Here is an 18,272-nt window from a genome sequence, read left to right as displayed (position 1 = left end):
TCCATTGGCAAGTTGTCAAAAGTTAAACGGTGAGAGAATGGAGAAATTGCAGCAATCCCATAACTGGAAAATGCAAAATGTTACAGATCTTAGAAATGACCAAGACAGCATGCTAAAACTTCACAATGATCCTGGGTCTTTGGATGTTCCAGAAAATAACTGGGGTTACACACTAAAATCAGCATAATGGTATAATGAAGGGCCTATATTGAATTTAACTTAAATTTTAGAAGAATGAGAACTTTGAAAACAGATATATAACTTATCTTGAAGAGAAAAATATTTAACAAAACACAAATAAAACTAGACTCGATAACACTAACAAAATAATTGCCCTAGAAATTGCTAACAAGCAATTTCACATCCAAAACAAGTATTTCTGGTAACCACGAACCTCTGTAGTACAGGCAAGACATTCTCTAGATACCAGTTAGCCGAAGCATGAACAGGAGCTGTCTTGATTCTGGTAGCTCGAATTGCTGAGGCATAATACTCTCTTGTGCTCCAAAAGTATTCATCAGGAAGCTCTTTTACAATAGAAATATCATCTTTTAATACATTAATAAAATGGTCCACATCAAATATATCCATAAAGGAGCTGCAGGTGAAAGCAAGCAACATCAGGGTGATGCCTTCCCCAATTGAATGAAGGAAAATCAAGTACAGTTAATTAAAAAAAAAAAAAAAAGAGGAAAGTGGAGGTTCCACAATAATTACCTTGAGTCCTGCCAAACGGGATTTACTTCAAGATGTGGGATTACAAGCGTTGCATTCAGTATTTTAGCAACAGCAACTGCATCACATATCTAAGAGAAGGGGATAACATAAGCCACTATTCATTTAAAAAGAAAAAAACCCTTAACATTTGAGTGACTATCTAGGTTTTTCTACAACAGAAGTGACTGCAAGATTAATTCAATATGTATAAAATATTTTCCTCCTTCAGCACCCTTGGCATCTTGAGGTATCTAGGAAAGACATCAATTATAATCCCAAGTACCTACCCCCATTCTCTGCTGGTTTAACCCTCCATCAAGAAATACTTGAATGTATCCCTGAGATTTCTGAGGTAATGCTGTTTCAAAAAAGCCATGTCCATCCAAGACCAATCAGAATCATGAACAAGAATAATAAAGAAAATTAATAAAGCACAAACATTTGTATTTCAACTTCAGGTTTCATTACTCAATGGGAATATTAAATAATTACAAAAGTCCAACTTATATGGTAGCCTGATTTCTTGTTACTTACAATGGGCTTTTGCAGATTCAACACATGGTCTCCATCTTTGATCGGCCAAAGGAACCCAGAGATCAGATTGCTTTCCAGTTGCCTGAAGAGTTACACAAGGGGAACCAAAAGAAGGTTTTTTATCAAGGCAAACGTAAAACTACAAGGAAAAACAGATGCCACTTAAAAGACTTTTACTTACATATTCACGCTGCAAAGCACTTTTGAACAAAGGTAAGTGCCTGGGCTTTAGAGCATTTGAATCCTGCACAATAATACCTTTATATAAAGCAGTACAATTTACCCAGAAACACTAAACTTCACAGATGGTGCCAAACCAACATAGAATAGTTACAGGCACGTTCTGACATACATAAATCTGCATTATTTTGAACAAAAAGCATGTCACATCAGAGAGCACGGAATTGGCATACAAATCAATTGGAAGGTGAATATTACTTCATTGAATTGAACAACCCAACAACAAAAAATATTAGCTAAGTTCTGTACATCCATATACTTTCCAGGAATTACAAAGTGAAATGTCCTGTGATGTGTATGTTCAGAGCAAAAATACTACCCCAAATAATTTTGCTGGCTCTTGCACCCAAGGAGCCTCCACTCAAACTCACTTATATGCAGAGACTTCCAGATGCCATTAGGGTGTGTGCAGGAATACTAGCTTCCAAGATGATACAATCCTGAGTGCCATCGTTACCATCATGAAAGTTATCTTTGTCCATGTTTTTTAGCTGTCTCATAAATAGTGACTTATTCATGAACAAATTCCTATACTAGTGTAGCACGAAGAAATCAACCAAATGGAAACATATGATTGCATCGTTACTAAACAACACTCCTATACACATCTGCTCGGTAGACTGCCACTCACTTTTTGCAGCTGCAGAGCACTCTTAAGTAGAGGTAGGTGCCTAGGTTTTGGAGCATTCCATTCCTGCACAAAACAATCAGTTTGTCAAACAAAGTAGCAAGTGACATGAAATGGGCAATGATTGTTCCATAACATATTTATCTTAGTAAATACATATAAAAAACATGTTTTCCACGAAAGATAAAGCTAGATAATGCCTGATTCTAATGCTAAGCACAAAAAAATAACGTTAATATTATCCTTTTCCTGACATGGAAATGTAATTTTTTTTGGGAGAACAGCTTTCAGAATTTCATGTGTTGAGTGCTATTATCGCTATGATGCAAGGATCAAAGATAAACAAATTGTGATGTCAATGCTCAATGCAAAAATAACACCTTAAATAACTTTATTCTCTTTTATAACCAAATGGAGCAAGGATCCGATTTAACTAGGTCTTATTCAGGCTGTTCCAGTTCCAGATATCCGTCAAGCTTTTTGCATGTAAAACAGCTTCCAAGGTATTTTGTCTGCACTTCCAAGCCTTGGTACCAGACTTTTAGTTGATAAACAAAAATAAAAAATTCCTAAACCAGCACTAGCATAACCATTTAAGATCACTGCAATCACAGCCAATCAATACAACATACCAAGTTTCCTTCTTTAGGCCTATTTCATCTTTTCCTGCCTTCTAATTTCCAGAAACACATAAGAACATGGAACCACTTGTATGAACCACAAGGCAACAATAAGCCACGCTTTTCATGCACCATTTGATTAAAGAATAGTGCTAAGAAACTCCAGTCAAGTAAAGTCGAACAATTCAACTTACCAAAACCACAAAGTAGCCAATCAATGAAATCCGACTAGTCATAAATGGTAAAAAACCTCATCTCAACGTGTCCCACAATATGACTAAATTTACACCCAGCAATTAAAGAGCTCCACTTCCCCAATCAAATGCGTTGACAATTATCACTAATCCCTTTTGTGTCTTTCAAGTAACCATCCATACTTCTAGCCTAAGAGTTCCGTTTTCATTCCATCACTATCTATTGGATCAAAATTTCTACCATATAAGAAGAAACAAAAAGCAATGGAGATAATATTTCCTCAAACTTCAATAAAGTAAAATAAAACAAAAAAAAATTACCCATTTCGCATTAGAACAAAATAAAGAGTAAATAAAAACAAAGGAAAGAAAGCATACCGAGAACATAGAAGGGGAAGCATGGCTTAATGGACTAAACAAGCTAGGCAATAAAACTGGAAAAAGAAGCACCAAAAGCACCGCAAGAGCTCCTCCTCTTCGAGTCTGATAACCATAAGAACTCTTGTAGTGAAACTTCATCGTCAAAAGCTCAACCCCCGATCTCAGACCGTCTAGAAACACACAAAAACAACCAGGAAAATTGAGCTCTAACGGTAAAGAAAAGCAACAACAGTCATAAATAATCACTCGTATAAAGCACACTTCCACTCTCTCTCCACCAACATTCCCAATTCTCTTTATGTAACTGTTTCAAGGCAAGCAGTACACCTGTGAAACGGCAGCTGGCCTCTGGCCCCCTTAATTACACTAATTATTTCTTCTCAAAAAGGGGCCCAGATGAAAAAAACAAGACTAGATTGATTTTGTACGTTAGCCTCGGAATTGTAATCGCATAAAAAAACCAGCCATGAAATTGTCTTGTATTGTTTTTGCCCGCATGCTTTGTTAAAGTCTTTCAGGTTAACTTTTTTATGGTAAAGTTGATAGACTGAATTGAATTGTGCCGTTGGGTATCTGCATGTGTTTTTCTTTTCATAAAAAGTTTTTCACTTTGTTCAGAGCACCGACAGTGACAGTAACTTGAGATTAGAGAGAGTTATGGACCATATATATGTCTATGGACGAGAATCCAAGTAGGGTGGCTGGACTGTGATGGGGGTTGTGACAAGGATGCCCGAAATGTCGGATCGATCCGCCCGAATATTGTTACATCATTAACACTTGGATTCGGATATTATTTTGGATAATATCTTCTTCACAAAATTCCTTCAGATAAAAACTGTATTTGGACATAAAATAATTAATTACGGATAAAATAAATTTACTTATGGGGTAAGAGATGGCAGGCAGGGCAGGCCGTTTTGACGATCCCATCATTTGACGGTTTTCATATTAAGGGCTGGATAAAATCTTAAAATCTAAGACATAGTCCAAGGCCTGTAGACCATACTTCCATAAGCCCATAACGGGCTAGCTCGCAAGCCATTTGCGGGTTGGTCTAAAAAATAATTTTTATTCTTTAATTATATAAAATTAATTTTTATTAACTGTTTTGATTGCTTTAGTATTGGATTGTATTGGATGGACTGACTTATCTAAGAAGAAAATTAATAAAAAAGAGTTAAAATCTTACAATTCAAAAATTCCTTATTATTCTCTTGTTGTAGACATCCATGTAGAGATGAAGCAAGTCCCTAATCTTTGAATGAGGTAGACCATTATCATCAATCCAATGATAGCATCTCATCATCAGGCCAATCTGATACTACCTTAATTGTCTGTCATGTTATTGAATTGTCCACCTGTGGTGCTTGTGCTAGTGTTGTTGTTGCGCTAAAGGCCTATCCTTGAGCCTTTATCTATCTCCTCTCTTGAGTAAGGACATCTAGAGCATCTCTAATAAGCTTCTTGGATTTTTCATCCTGAAATAAAATACAATCTCAGACAAATGTACAACTTATTTCAATGTATGTTAAATTATTGTAACACCCCATTCAGAAATACTGCTTTCTAGAGGAAGATGTCATCGAATTGTTTATTTTGAACACACATTTAATATAAAACATATAATAAACTCAAAACATTTGAAAAAAACCTCATTTATTAAATTTTATAAAATTACTAAAATGCCCTTATTGAAACCAAATTGAAAGCGTACAAAAGATGTCAAAATATGGAATGTAAGCTGAAAACATAGAAAGTGTAGTCTGATGCATAAATGATGTAACACCCTTCTCTAATAATATTGTCTTTCGAAGAAAAGTATCACTAAATTAACTATTTGAATATATTTGAGTTTTCATAACCTTTAAAACACATGAATAAACTGTCATAAAGACCTTGGATAAACATAATTTATTGTATGTAAAAATTACTAAAATATCTTACTCAAAAATAACTGAAAGTGTTAAATGGTGTCCAAACATGAAAACACAAATATAAAAACATAATATATATAGTCTGATACATCTATGAAAATCTAAATAAAATAAAAATTGCTAAGACTAAAATACGGTACTCGTCCCGCAACCATCACAATCAGTTATACTTGCATACATAAAAGTAGAAAAGTGAGTGATGAAACACTTAGTAAGTAGGAGATTATATTAATAACTTCTACTGAAATCCTCAAATGCCCTTGAACTTGATCCAAACTAACTCTATTATTCAAAGTTGTCATTAAACTCTTCTATAAATGATGGTTGGTTCTATATACTATTTATGTGCTTATACTAAACTCTAGGGATTGTCTAGGTTATTTATCTTAGTTCTCAGATCGAACTATGTCCTTATTGATCACTAAAGAACCATTCTTGCAAATTCTTATTTGATGTGAGTATACTAAACTAGGTGAAAGCGTGTGAATTTGAAAATTATAACTGAAGCTATATACTAGGTTGATTAGTCTAAACTGATTAGTCTAGATTGAATACAGGGATTTAACAACTTAGTCATGTGAGCTATTTTCCTATTTCACTATACCAACTGTATTTTAATTGGGCTCTACTGCGAGTCGATATCCTATTATGGGTATGATATCTTAGTGCGAATGGTGGTAGTGAATATGTACTCACGGTGCCCCCTCGTAACGATTCTACAATGTCTAGCATACATGCCTTTCAAGCCTTTACTTAACTTAGCTCGCTTTTACTTTCACCTAACAATATATCTTGTATCTCATTATTACTTAACTCTTAAGTACGTTAGGTACTATTGTATACCTATAATTTAAGTATTATTACTAGGAACAACCCATAAATTTTCAGTCGAATTCCCTTTCTCTTTTCTTTATTCTGCTCCACACATATGGGTATATGTCCATGGACACACGAGGGTGTGTCTCTTTTATTCTACATACACGACTATTCCTTATGGCCTTTCCCTAGTGTGTTAATTTTTCCACACACAAAATTGTATGCCTTAGCTAGCACAAATGTGTGCCCTTTCAACTATCTATTTTAATTTTCTTTTCTAATCTCTTTTTGATCGCACTACCTCTCAGGGGTATTATGGTTATTTCACCCCCTTCACACAATCGTGCTAATGTGACACATGAAAAGTTCACGTGTCATAGTTGACCGCTAGCCAGTCAATAACATCCAATGAACGACAAAACACTAGGAAACTCTCTCTTGAATCTTGATACTCACATACACAGTTGTGTGTCCTATCCACATGGTCGTGTGTCGAGTCTAAAATTCAGAAAGGCAACCAAAACTAAATCGCAACTTGATCTCTCAACCTTTCTACAAGCTAACTTAATGCCTAAACATCCTTTGGCAAAATAATCAATGGCTCAACATTATCAAAATCTAAACGCAACCAACAACCAAGTGATCATCAAACACTAACTCAAGGCATTAACAATTCAAGCAATAATAAATTCAATAAATAAACTCGTTAAGCCTTTTTCTTCAATGGGATCATATCATTCATCACATATAGTATTCCCGTTAATAATTCGTATGCAAATAACATTGATAACAATATCAACAACAATATGTCTAAAAAGAAAACAACTCAACTTGGTGTCATGTAATTAACCAAAATTTTCAATTCTAAACTTCACCTCATGAAACCATATCAATATGTTATTGTAATCAAACCTATGACCGAGGGAAACTCCCTTCAATTGCACAGAACTAAGTTTAGATAGAGAAAGGACACAATTTCTATTTACCTAAAATTCGCAGAAAATAGTGTTCAAACAGGCTCTCTCTCTCTAGGATTGCTACCGATCAGATTGTTAAGAAGTGTTATTAGAGCTACCAAACAAAAGTTGGATGATCAAACACTTTTCCCCACCTAAATTCTAGGGTTTTCGTGCGTTTAGGTATTACGAAATCGTAATCCCAAAAACGCAATGACGTACCATATATGAACTAAAAAAGTGTTACATATAAACGGGTGTGTGCTCGAGGCACACAACCTTGTGCCACTTAATTTTGAATTCACACTAAATCAGTCTTATTCGACTAATATGGCATGACATACAGGTATGACTTCCTCATACACGGTCATGTGTCACCCAAAACTTATATTTTGACTTTCAAATCACATTAACACAAATATAAAGACTATTTACCCCTGAGACGTATCTATGAGTGTTACAAATGAAATTTGAATAAAATAAAAGCTGAAAAAGATAAAAATTTCCTTGTTTCTCTAAACCTATTGAGCATCACTAGTCACTTGTCCCCTAACCATCACTATAACTGCATATATGAAAATAAGGAAGTGAGTGCTAAAACATTCAATAAGTAGGAGACTCTCTTGACAACTTTTATTAAAAATCTTTAAATACCCTTAATCTCAATCCTTACTATCTCTGTTATCTGGAGTCAATATCAAACTTTTCTATGGATGATGATAGGTCTTATATACTGTGTCTATGCTCTTACTGTACTCTAGAGACTGTCTAGGTTGTATATCATAACTCTAGAATTAAACTATGTCTTGCTTGATCACTAAAGAATCATTCCCTATGATTTTTATCTGGCATGACCATACTAAACTTAGTGGAAGCATCTAAATCTAGAAGTTGTAATTATAATTGTATACTAGGTCGATTAGTTTGGATCGAATATAGAGATTTGACACTTTAATCATGTGAATTATCACTTTGTTTCACTATACCAAAACTATATCTTAACTGAGTTCTACTATGAGTAAATACCCTACTATGGGTATGATGTCTTACTGCGAGTGGTGTAAGGAATGTGTACTTATAATGCCCCTTCATAACAATTTTATGATGTCTAGTATGCATGCATCTCGAGTCTTAACTAACTTTGGTTCACTTTCACTTCCACCAAAAAATGTATCTCGTGCCATTTTATGACTTAGCTCTTAGGCATGTAGGGTACTAATGTGTACCCTAGATGTCTGTACTATCACTCGAGATAACTCTTCAATCTATAACCTAGTTCCTTTATTCTTTTCTTTCTTCTTTCGTAAATGTGTGGGCATGTATAATTCGACATACGGGGGTGTGTCTCTTTACTTTTCTCACACACGACCATCTCTTTATGGCTTCTCCTCGTGTGCCACTATTTATAAATATATGGGCTTGTATCCTAACTAACACAAGTTTATGTCCCTTTAGATAATTACTTTGCCTTCCTTTTTAAACTAATCTCAATTATGTCACTTCATAGAGGTATTTTGATCATTTCTCCACTTACACATGGTCGTGCTAAGGTTATATATGGAAAATCCACATGTCCAGTTGACCATTAACAGGTCTACGATGTTTAGCAGTCGCCAAAACATCAACAAAATCAACTGCATTTTGGGCCACGTGCATATAGTCATATGTCATATATTACACGATTGTACGCCATTTTCAGAATGTAGAAAACATCTAATCTATAACCTAATTCAACCCATCCAAACACTTCTTTTTCTACTAACAATCTAACCCTAAACCTTTTTCTGGGCCATATGCACATGATCGTGTCTCATAGCCCAAATTCGTGGCATATTCACTCATAATAAATACATAATTACAGTAATAAGAATTGCATATAATCAAGGCATTAAAATCAAGAACTTTGCAATGACAATCATGATATTTTTCTCATTATCCCATTACATAACTAGTAACAAACACACTAGTAAACCATATTCTCACTTTTTTCATCTTTAAAGGGTTAATAGTCAATCATCTTAGCCTTAGGCAGTAACAAAATAAGGAAGAAGACTCATGGATTATGCTTGTCACATTATTCATCAATATACTCAAAACATAATACAATAAATCATCTAATCATCATCCTAATATCTCATTCCTTATGCAAACTCACAACAAAACATCTCTTCCATCACAAATCATGCAAAAATAGAACTAGGTTAAACTTACTTAACTCTAGATGTTGCAACTACAATTGGTACCAGGGGAGACTCGTTTTCTCTTCTTTTTCTTTCACCACGTCACCAAAAAAAGCTATCAGAAATTGCTATTGAAAGGTGCTAATAGAAAGCTAGGAGATTAAGCGTCAAACTCTTTCTCTTAAGATAGTGCGTGCATTTGGTTAAAGATAAAAATTCCTAAAACGCAGTCATCATGCCTTTTATAAAAATTAAATCCACATTCAGTAGACACAAGTGTGTGTATAAGTTACACAGTTATATATCACTTAAATTTGAAATTTACACAAAATCAATCTTATCTGACTGACGTGGCATGACACACGAACAAGACCTCTTTATACATGGTCTTAAGTCTCTAAAGACTTGGACTTTGACTTAGAAATCATATTTAATTATGCTTACATTGTATACACTCATGAATAAAGACTATTTTACCCTTAAAATATATTTGTGGATTTTACATATATACTTACAATGGTAGGCATACAAAAGCAATCAATGTTGCATTTTTCAGACACAATTAAACTTAATATACCTTTTTGGTTTTCAAAATCATGCTTTAATACTATAAATTTAACAACTCTCTGCAAGTACATACCCTTACATAATATATGACCCGAAGAGACATGCACAACTTGGACTTTTAACTATTTACATAGAATTAAAAGCATGCTTACAAATGCTTATTCAAATGCTTGTAAAAGGTGTAAGAGCATTAAGTAAAATACCTCAATTCATAACTAATAAAGGAAAGCCATACATCATTAATGTCTGAAAATCCATCATCCATAAACTTAGTGCATAATGCAACCGTAAATTATACACCCCAAGTCCCAATTCAATCTAATCATGAGTTAAACTAATATGCATGGGATGCTACCAAAAAAAAATATGAAATGGAGGTGAAGGAGGTTTGAAGATGCTATGGAGAAAAGAAGTGAGAAGCACATATGACTCCACCTCACTTAGTTATCCTATGTTATTTACTTGTACAAAGAAAATGGTGATAAATTTCATAGTATAAAATTATTTATATGATATAAGGAGTACAATTATAAATGCATATAAACTTATGAATTGTTTTAAATATCAAGGAGGGTATACTGACCCTTTTTAACCCTACCTTAGTTTGCCAATGTGCGACATCTAGGGTGTCAATTGAGCAGTTCATTCAGATTTGTGTGTATGGTAAGGGGAATTGCATTAGATATTCTTCACGTGATCAGTTAGATGTTTCATGTACGTGTTCATCATAGGAGCCATCCAAAAATGATTTTTATGGTAGTCCAACCAATTATGGCATACATGAAAATGATGACTGCAACCAATGATTCCTCGCATAGTCAAGGTATTGATGCTTAGTCAGTTTAAGCTTAATCAACATCTACTTTGCATACCAAAATCAAGAGACAAACATCTAGGATGTCAAGATTAGAAATGTCATGCTTTTCAGAAGACATCTGAGATGTTAGAATAATGAGTTGAGTATCATAACGATATTGAGAATTTAAGAATTTGTCATCTGAGATGATAAGATACTTTAAAATCACGCATTTGGGATGCCACGGTTAATCAGCATAGACATCTAAGATGTTGTGGAATAGTTGAGAATGAACATCTAGGATGTCGCAAGATTATTCAAGTGAGGATATCAAGGATATCTTGAATTAAAGGGATAGTAGTGAACACTAAGAATTTATATGCATGAATGAGGTGTTATGATAGGTCACCTATTTAATAAGTGTTTTCACATTCATGTGTTCATTTTGTTATTTCACAGGAAGGAGATAAGTGTGCAAGGTTGTAGGGAAGTAGTAGGTCAACTAAGAAGGATGTTTCACGAAAATGGACTAGTCATGACCATGTTTCTAGTCTATTATATGTTTTTCAATTTTTAGGCTTTGTTATGCATTTCTTATACTACACACATTTTATTTTGGTATGGATGTTATATTTTATGTATGGATGATATATTATATATATATAATTGGATGACACATTTTTGCACGTTGATAAGTTATGTTTTTCATGCTCATATTTTTTATTTACATTGTTGAAAGAAATGTATGTTTAAAAGTTTTAAGTAGATACATCTCTTAGAGTTTACATTTTCCTCTGGGGGTACATGTTTAGAGAAGAGTGTTACTCACTCTTGTCATCATGAAGTCAGTCAATCATCAAGGGTAGTATTCAACTCTCAAAGTCTATCCTGTTTAGGTAGACAAACCTCTAAGTAACGTTCCCATAATCAAATAAACACAATTATTTTCAATCTTCAAAGCACATCCCCTTAGGCAGAGATACTTCTTAGATTATTAGACATAAGCAAATCTAACTCATTGCAATCACAAAGGCAATTAACGCAAGACACCCTTTGGATAGAAAATTGAGCAAATCAATTATAAAATTGTTAACTAAAATAAATGAATAAAACTTTCCTAAATCCAAAAAAAAAAGAAAATTCACATGTTATCATAAAATAAATTGTCATATTTAATGCACTCCTAAATCACAAAACAATCCTCCTCGTATTCTTCAATCAATAAAATACACCATAAATTTAATATAAAATTATTAAAATTATGTATAAACCAACTTAATGGAAAGATTGTATACTGTCTAATTCAATCTAAGGAAAGTGAACACTATCACCATGACTGTTGTACTAAACAATAATTTTTATAATTTTACTTTAGAAGAAAAAGCTCAAAATAAATTTTAACATATGTATGACTCTTATATGCTCACACTAATTCAATCTTAGGAGAGTAACACTGTTACAATCACCCTTATTTTCTCACTCTAGGCTATTATTGTTGTGAGAATAAATAAGAAAATAAATAATAATTTAGGTTTTATTTTTCTTTTTCACATGTCAAGGTGAAAGTAAGCAATAATTAATTTGATATATTAAAGTAGGCCAAAAGACTTGTTTCCACTCAAGGTATGATGCAAACCAAAACTCCCACCAACCAACTTAAAAAACCCAAAGTCTTACCAATAAGCCAAACTCTATTAAAACTCTAAGTTAGATATAAAAGTAAAACTATCATTTCAATAATAATATTAAAAATATATATAATTTATTACATTTTTCTCCTAGGTTTTAAAAACTAATAACTTCACATTTGTTAAAGTTTTTCAATTTTAAAAAATCACATTCCCCCCTCCCCCAAACTTAGGTTTTTTTTTCACCTCTCCAATCATTATCTTAGTCTCTGACGACAATCGAATCTATCCTAAACTGTTGTCATCGAAGTCTTTTCACCTCTTTGACCACAAAACTCGTTGTCCAAACATTTTGTTTGTATTTGAATCCAGATGAATCATTTGAACACATCATTGTCTAGAAAAAAAGAACTCAAAAGATGAAAGATGGTCGAATTGTCTTCCATCTTCATTCCCAACTTTGTTTCGTTGGCTATCTTCCGTCTTTCATCATTGGCCATCAATGAAACAAGAGAGATGGAAGATAGATGGTCGTTGACACGAAGAAGAGAGGTCATCGGAGAGAAGGAGAGCGTCGACCAACCCATTCGACGAAGATCAAAGGGATTTTCAAAGCTAAAACCCTTGAGGTGGGTGTGAAAAAATGTTTAAAAATTTTGGGGGGTCATTTGCAATAGCATAAAATTAAAAGAGATGAAACCCTAGAGTTTGGGAGTGGGGGGGGGGGGGGGGGGGGAAGTTACCTTTTGAAACTTAGAAAAATGAGATTGGGAGAAAAAAGGAGATTAAGTTTTATTTTTTTAATAATATTATTAAAATAACAGTTTTACCTTACATTTGTGTATATTTTTTAATGTATAATTTAGTATATAAATAATATATTATTATTTAATTAAGTATTAATTTATTATTAATATAATATAAGTTAATTACATAATATTATATAATTATGTATTAAAGAATATGTATATAAAGTTTTACTGAAAGTGAAATTATTTGGATATATAATGTGTTATTATATGATTAAATAATTTTAAATTAAAGATAAAATAATATATAATTATATGACAATATATCATTTATATATTTAAATTGTAAACAAAAAATATATACACATATTATTACTTTTATAAATACAATTAAACTATATAAATATATTTTTAATATAGAATTTAAATATATAAATAATATATAATTATATAATTAAATAATTTTAAATTAAATATAAAATATATAATATATTATATATATGATATATATGATATTGCTATTGAAGAAATGGAAGACTATTTTCTTAGGAGATACAGGTATTAAGTGCAGGTTGAGCTACACACTAGACTGGAGTTACGTCTGTGAGGTGGCAACTGACTATAATAAATCCAGGGTGGGCTCTCAGCCATTAATATGTAGCTGGTGGTGGAGTGGCTCACCTGTCCACCAAACCAAATGACTGTAATAAATATGTTCATATTTTTAGGCCAAAAGCCTTTTCCCCACCCAAGATACAATAAAATCCTACTCTTACCATTAACTTTCAAAAACTCAAACATCCACCCACAATCTATTTTTCGTTAAAAATTTCAATTAATGTTAGGGGTAAAATCATCATTTAAAAAAAATTAAAGTTTTATCACAATTTTCTCTCCTATATTTAAAAACTTACATGTTACCCCCAACCTAAGGTTTGAAAAGTGACAAACCCCCCCAGGGTTTGTTCCTCTTCCTCCGGTGTTGATTTCTCCTTTCTCGGTTGTCGGTTGTCCTCCCTTCTCCCGTTATCTCTCCTTTGGTCTCTCTCCCTAGCCTCTCTAATCGTCTTCGATCCGAGATGACTCAGACGAAGACTAGCGGTCTTCGTTTGAGACAAGGACCGATCGTCTTCATCTCTCAGACGAAGATGACGTCTGAGATTTATTAATGTCAACAACAATAAGAAAAACACCATTTACTTAAAAAGCCATCAATAAATAATTAGGTTAGGTATCATTTTCTAATACTTTAACACATATCATATCATACTATGCTATCAATTTAATTATATACTTCACAAATTCAATTATATATCAATTTAAGATTCTTCTACTTGTAATTTTATGAATCAACTTTTCAAGTTTGGTTGGTTGGTTGGTTGGTTGATTGAATCACAAAGTTTCGTCTAACTACATTCGACCAACTTGTTTTTTGGTTCGAAGAAAGTGCATAGGCAAAACTAGACCAAGATTTAAATAAAATATATTATATGAATTTTGATCAAATAATAATAAAATATATTATTTAAACATGATTCGATCGATTTCTTCTTTTAAATTTTTGAGTAATTCACATTTTCCCCATCCACAAGACTTCACACTCAAAATCAAATAATTTCGTCAAAGTTGGATGTAAAATAGTCTTGTCTTTCGGCCATAAATGCATAAACAAACATGAGGTAGTTTCATCACCTGTCTCAGCAACGCCCACCTATATCTCTAACCCTTCAATTCAATTCTCCGTGTGCTTATTTCTGTATTGCTTTCTGTAGCTACACTTCGCTTTGATTTCCTATTCTCCATTTTTAATCTCTTTACTCCCTCTGAAATGGCTGCATTTCTGTCTCTTCTCCGACGCCTATACCTCGTTGTTTACAACTGGACTGTCTTTGTCGGATGGCAAGTTCTTAACTCAACTCTTTACAGATCTCTTCTTCAACTCGTTTGGCTTCTGGGTTTATGGTTTTAAGCTTTTACGACTTGTTTCAGGTGTCAAGTTTTGTACCTTGCTGTAAAGACCTTGAAGGATTCTGGCCATGAGAATGTCTACAGTGCTGTCGAAAAGCCTCTCCAGTTTGCCCAAACCGCTGCCGTTTTAGAGGTACATGTTGGTTTTGTTTTTCTGTATTGTTCCGTTTTGTGTTTGCTTTTGTTCATCAGATTGACTTACTTGAATCTTATTATGGAACAGATTCTTCATGGACTAGTTGGTGAGTTCTTTTCTTTTTTTCTCCTTTTTAAATTATGATTTGAGGTTTTAGAAGGTTCTGTTTTAAGTAAACAAGTCAATTGATTTTGTGTTTTCGTATATTTTGTATTGAAAAGGCTTGGTGAGATCTCCGATAACAGCAACATTGCCACAGATAAGTTCAAGATTGTATGTAACATGGGGTATATTATGGAGTTTTCCTCAGGTTTAGAGCCTCTATTTCACTATAAACTTTGTTTGCACAATTATTTATCTTAATTTTTTTTTCCATTTAGCAAGTTGATTGAACTTACGATTCTTTCTGATTTGGCAGACTCAGACTCACATAATAGTTAGTTCATTGGTCATCAGCTGGTCCATAACTGAGGTGATTCATTTTGCGATCTTCCTTTTTGATTTTTCAACCAATTGATATGCTAGGACTTAATGATTTTGATTTCTAGTGTTCTGCTTCCGAATTGCAATTATACTAAAAGTTGCTACACATATGGGATTAATTTGCAGTAGTTTGCATTTGTAGGAACACTAGCTATAGGAACACTTGTAGGCACGTGCTTTCAAAAATTAACCATTTGAGGGGTTCTATGATAAACAAATAGTCTACACGATGTAGCCATTTTTTTACACAGAACACTAGAATACCTTTATTGTTGACATGTAAACAACATTACTTGAGTGTGTCAAGCATATTGCGTGCTCCTAACTAGATATTCTTTTAGCGTGGTGTATGAGCACACTAAAAAAAGATATTGTGTAACTCAAACAGGAAGTCAACTTTCATTTCAAGGGTTTTTTTATCCGAGTTTGTCAACATTGGTTAGATAAGCAGAAGTTAATGATATGAATTAATTTTCAAAATTCTGATTGCTTTTTGTGCTTATATTGTTTGTGAAATGTGTAGTAGAAAATATTAACATATAATTACTGTAACATAATAAATAATTTTCTATAGAAATCTTGTTCCTAAAGCATGGTTTAGGTGCTGTCATTTGTTTTATACTCCAGTGCTTCTGTGCTCTTCTTATGGTAATAGATTTAATGAAAGTGGAGAGTTGTATAAACTCAATTATCTTTGATGTGTGAAGCCACTGGCATTGATTATTTTCAACTAATCTCATACACATTTCTTGCTTGTGTTAAAGGATAGTAATTTCTTTTTATAAGAGATTTTACCTTGTGCGTTTTGTAATTACAGTTCTAATGTGGTTGAATTTGTGCTTTAGAAAGGTAGGCAAAGTTTTGTAATTTTTTCAGTCCGAAATTTCTTGAAAATTGATTATGAAATCTCCTAATTGATAGGACTTGCAGCAACAAAAATGTCTTTAAGATATTGACCTCTCTTTATGTCAAATTATGTATTATATGCTAGATTAGATGTATTAAATGGGGATGGTTTTCAATATTTACTGGTACATGCTGCATCTCATAATTGTTGGTGCTTGTAGCCATGTTTAATTATCATAGTGGACAAGATTAATGTCAAAAATATCTTATAATTGTCTTGTTGTTTCAGATTATCCGCTATTCTTTCTTTGGCTTGAAGGAGGCAGTTGGTCATACACCTTCATGGCTCTTATGGCTGAGGTATAAACTGAGTTCTCACAGATGTGTGAGAATTTTTGGGTCCTTAGTGATTATTTCATTAAATATTTTATCATGCTATGCAGGTATAGTACATTTCTGTTGTTATATCCAACTGGCATCACCAGTGAAGTCGGTTTAATTTATATTGCCCTTCCATACATAAAGGTAACATATTTCTCCTGTTTTTACTCTTTACCTGGTGGATGGATATTTTCTCAACTGATATTTTTTATTTTTTCACTGTTGCACCCCCATCAAATTCTAGTGTTATGATGGGTTTGGTTGAAAACATCTTGTACGATTCTAAGAGTCAACCAACCAAACCAACTAACGATGACAATTAATCAATCATTTACTCTAGAAGAATATGCCCTGTTAATGACAAAGTGATCTTTTTGTGTAAAGGATATTCTTCACATGGTGTGGATGACATAACAATGGCCTTAGACTATTGTTGATAGAATAACAAGTTTCTCTATCAATGGTGAAACTTAAAAAAGAAACTTAGGCAAACCCTTGAATGTGTTAATGATAATTTGCAATTTTCTCACTAAGATTCTTTCAAGCTTGTTTTTGGTCACCCTATGACAGGATTGGTTAAGTAGACAGGAGATAGCAACTTTCCAGCTTGTTTAAATTTATCTTTTATCTCCTTTGGTACTGCTTACGTGATTGTTCCCAGATAATTTTTATAGGCATGGAACTGTTTTGTACGTCCAATTGAACAACTCTTTATCAACTCTTCTATATTTGTAGGAAACAAAAAAATGTGTAAAAGATAGGAGGGGAGAATACCTTGGTCCTTCGACTGTTTTACACTATCTTCTATTAAAAGTGCCCTTAATTTTCAGCAGAAGTTTTTTTACAAAAGTGCATGTTTGCAGTATGTTACCTAACTAAATTGAGGTTTTTCAGGGATCTGAATTGTATTCTATAAGGATGCCCAACAAATGGAATTTCTCGTTTGATTACTTCTATACTGCCCTTCTTGTCCTCGGACTCTATGTCCCAGGCATGTACTCAGACATTCTTCTTCGCAGTTTCACTCCTTTTACTGGGCTCATTTGCTTGCTTGTTTCTAATCAATTCTACACCGTGATTAACTGCAGGTAGTCCGCACATGTATACCTACATGCTTTCGCAGAGGAAGAAAGCTCTTTCTAAAGCAAAAAAAGAGTAGAAACAAATCTTACCTATCATTTACTTGTATGCTATCACTGTTTTGGTTGGATTGCTTTTTGCTGAGCCTGGACCAGTTATTGAAATATCATGAAAGCAAAGAACACTTCAATTGTTTGTTTATATTTTTATTTTTTACTCTGCAAATCTTGATCATGCTTGATAGTGTAATTGAATCTCGTTTAGATTTAAAAAAAAAAAAAAATGATAAAGATAGGGAAGTAGAAATATGTAACTTACAAGTTATCCCCCAGTTTTCCTCTCCCAAAGGAGAAGCTGTAAATTAAATACAGGGAAAAGAAAAAATTACTCAAACAAGGAATTGATAAAGTGAAATGGACAATAAGTCAATTATAG

General features: G+C 33.2%; 2 protein-coding genes across 2 annotated transcripts; one reads left to right on the top strand and one right to left on the bottom strand.

Annotated features, from left to right (window-relative positions):
- Positions 1–2: 2 nt before the first annotated feature.
- LOC123219961 (O-fucosyltransferase 31-like) lies at positions 3–3,635 on the bottom strand (the record flags this gene model as incomplete). Its single annotated transcript, XM_044641973.1, has 8 exons — positions 3,312–3,635; positions 2,123–2,185; positions 1,433–1,495; positions 1,252–1,333; positions 1,005–1,075; positions 718–806; positions 395–598; positions 3–63 (listed from the first exon to the last, which is right to left on the bottom strand). Coding segments are annotated over exons 1-8 (774 nt in total), but the record flags the coding sequence as incomplete, so codon positions are not given.
- Positions 3,636–14,563: 10,928 nt separating this feature from the next.
- LOC123211573 (very-long-chain (3R)-3-hydroxyacyl-CoA dehydratase PASTICCINO 2-like) lies at positions 14,564–18,038 on the top strand. Its single transcript, XM_044630380.1, has 9 exons — positions 14,564–14,842; positions 14,933–15,044; positions 15,135–15,153; positions 15,269–15,357; positions 15,466–15,519; positions 16,666–16,736; positions 16,820–16,901; positions 17,652–17,748; positions 17,846–18,038. Exons 1-9 carry the CDS (start codon positions 14,772–14,774, stop codon positions 17,914–17,916), a joined length of 666 nt encoding a protein of 221 aa, XP_044486315.1. The 5' UTR covers positions 14,564–14,771; the 3' UTR covers positions 17,917–18,038.
- The last annotated feature ends 234 nt before the right edge of the window (positions 18,039–18,272 follow it).

This window comes from Mangifera indica, chromosome 1, assembly GCF_011075055.1.
Source record: "Mangifera indica cultivar Alphonso chromosome 1, CATAS_Mindica_2.1, whole genome shotgun sequence".
Taxonomy (NCBI): Eukaryota; Viridiplantae; Streptophyta; class Magnoliopsida; order Sapindales; family Anacardiaceae; genus Mangifera; species Mangifera indica.
This window is presented reverse-complemented; position numbering and strand designations above follow the sequence as displayed.

Bases quoted from the DNA above. Each gene is read 5' to 3' on its own strand.
- LOC123211573 (XM_044630380.1), top strand. From the start codon at position 14,772: ATGGCTGCATTTCTGTCTCTTCTCCGACGCCTATACCTCGTTGTTTAC. The intron at 14,843-14,932 runs GCAAGTTCTTAA...GACTTGTTTCAG, and splicing joins TGGACTGTCTTTGTCGGATG to GTGTCAAGTTTTGTACCTTG. The intron at 16,902-17,651 runs GTAACATATTTC...GAGGTTTTTCAG, and splicing joins TTGCCCTTCCATACATAAAG to GGATCTGAATTGTATTCTAT.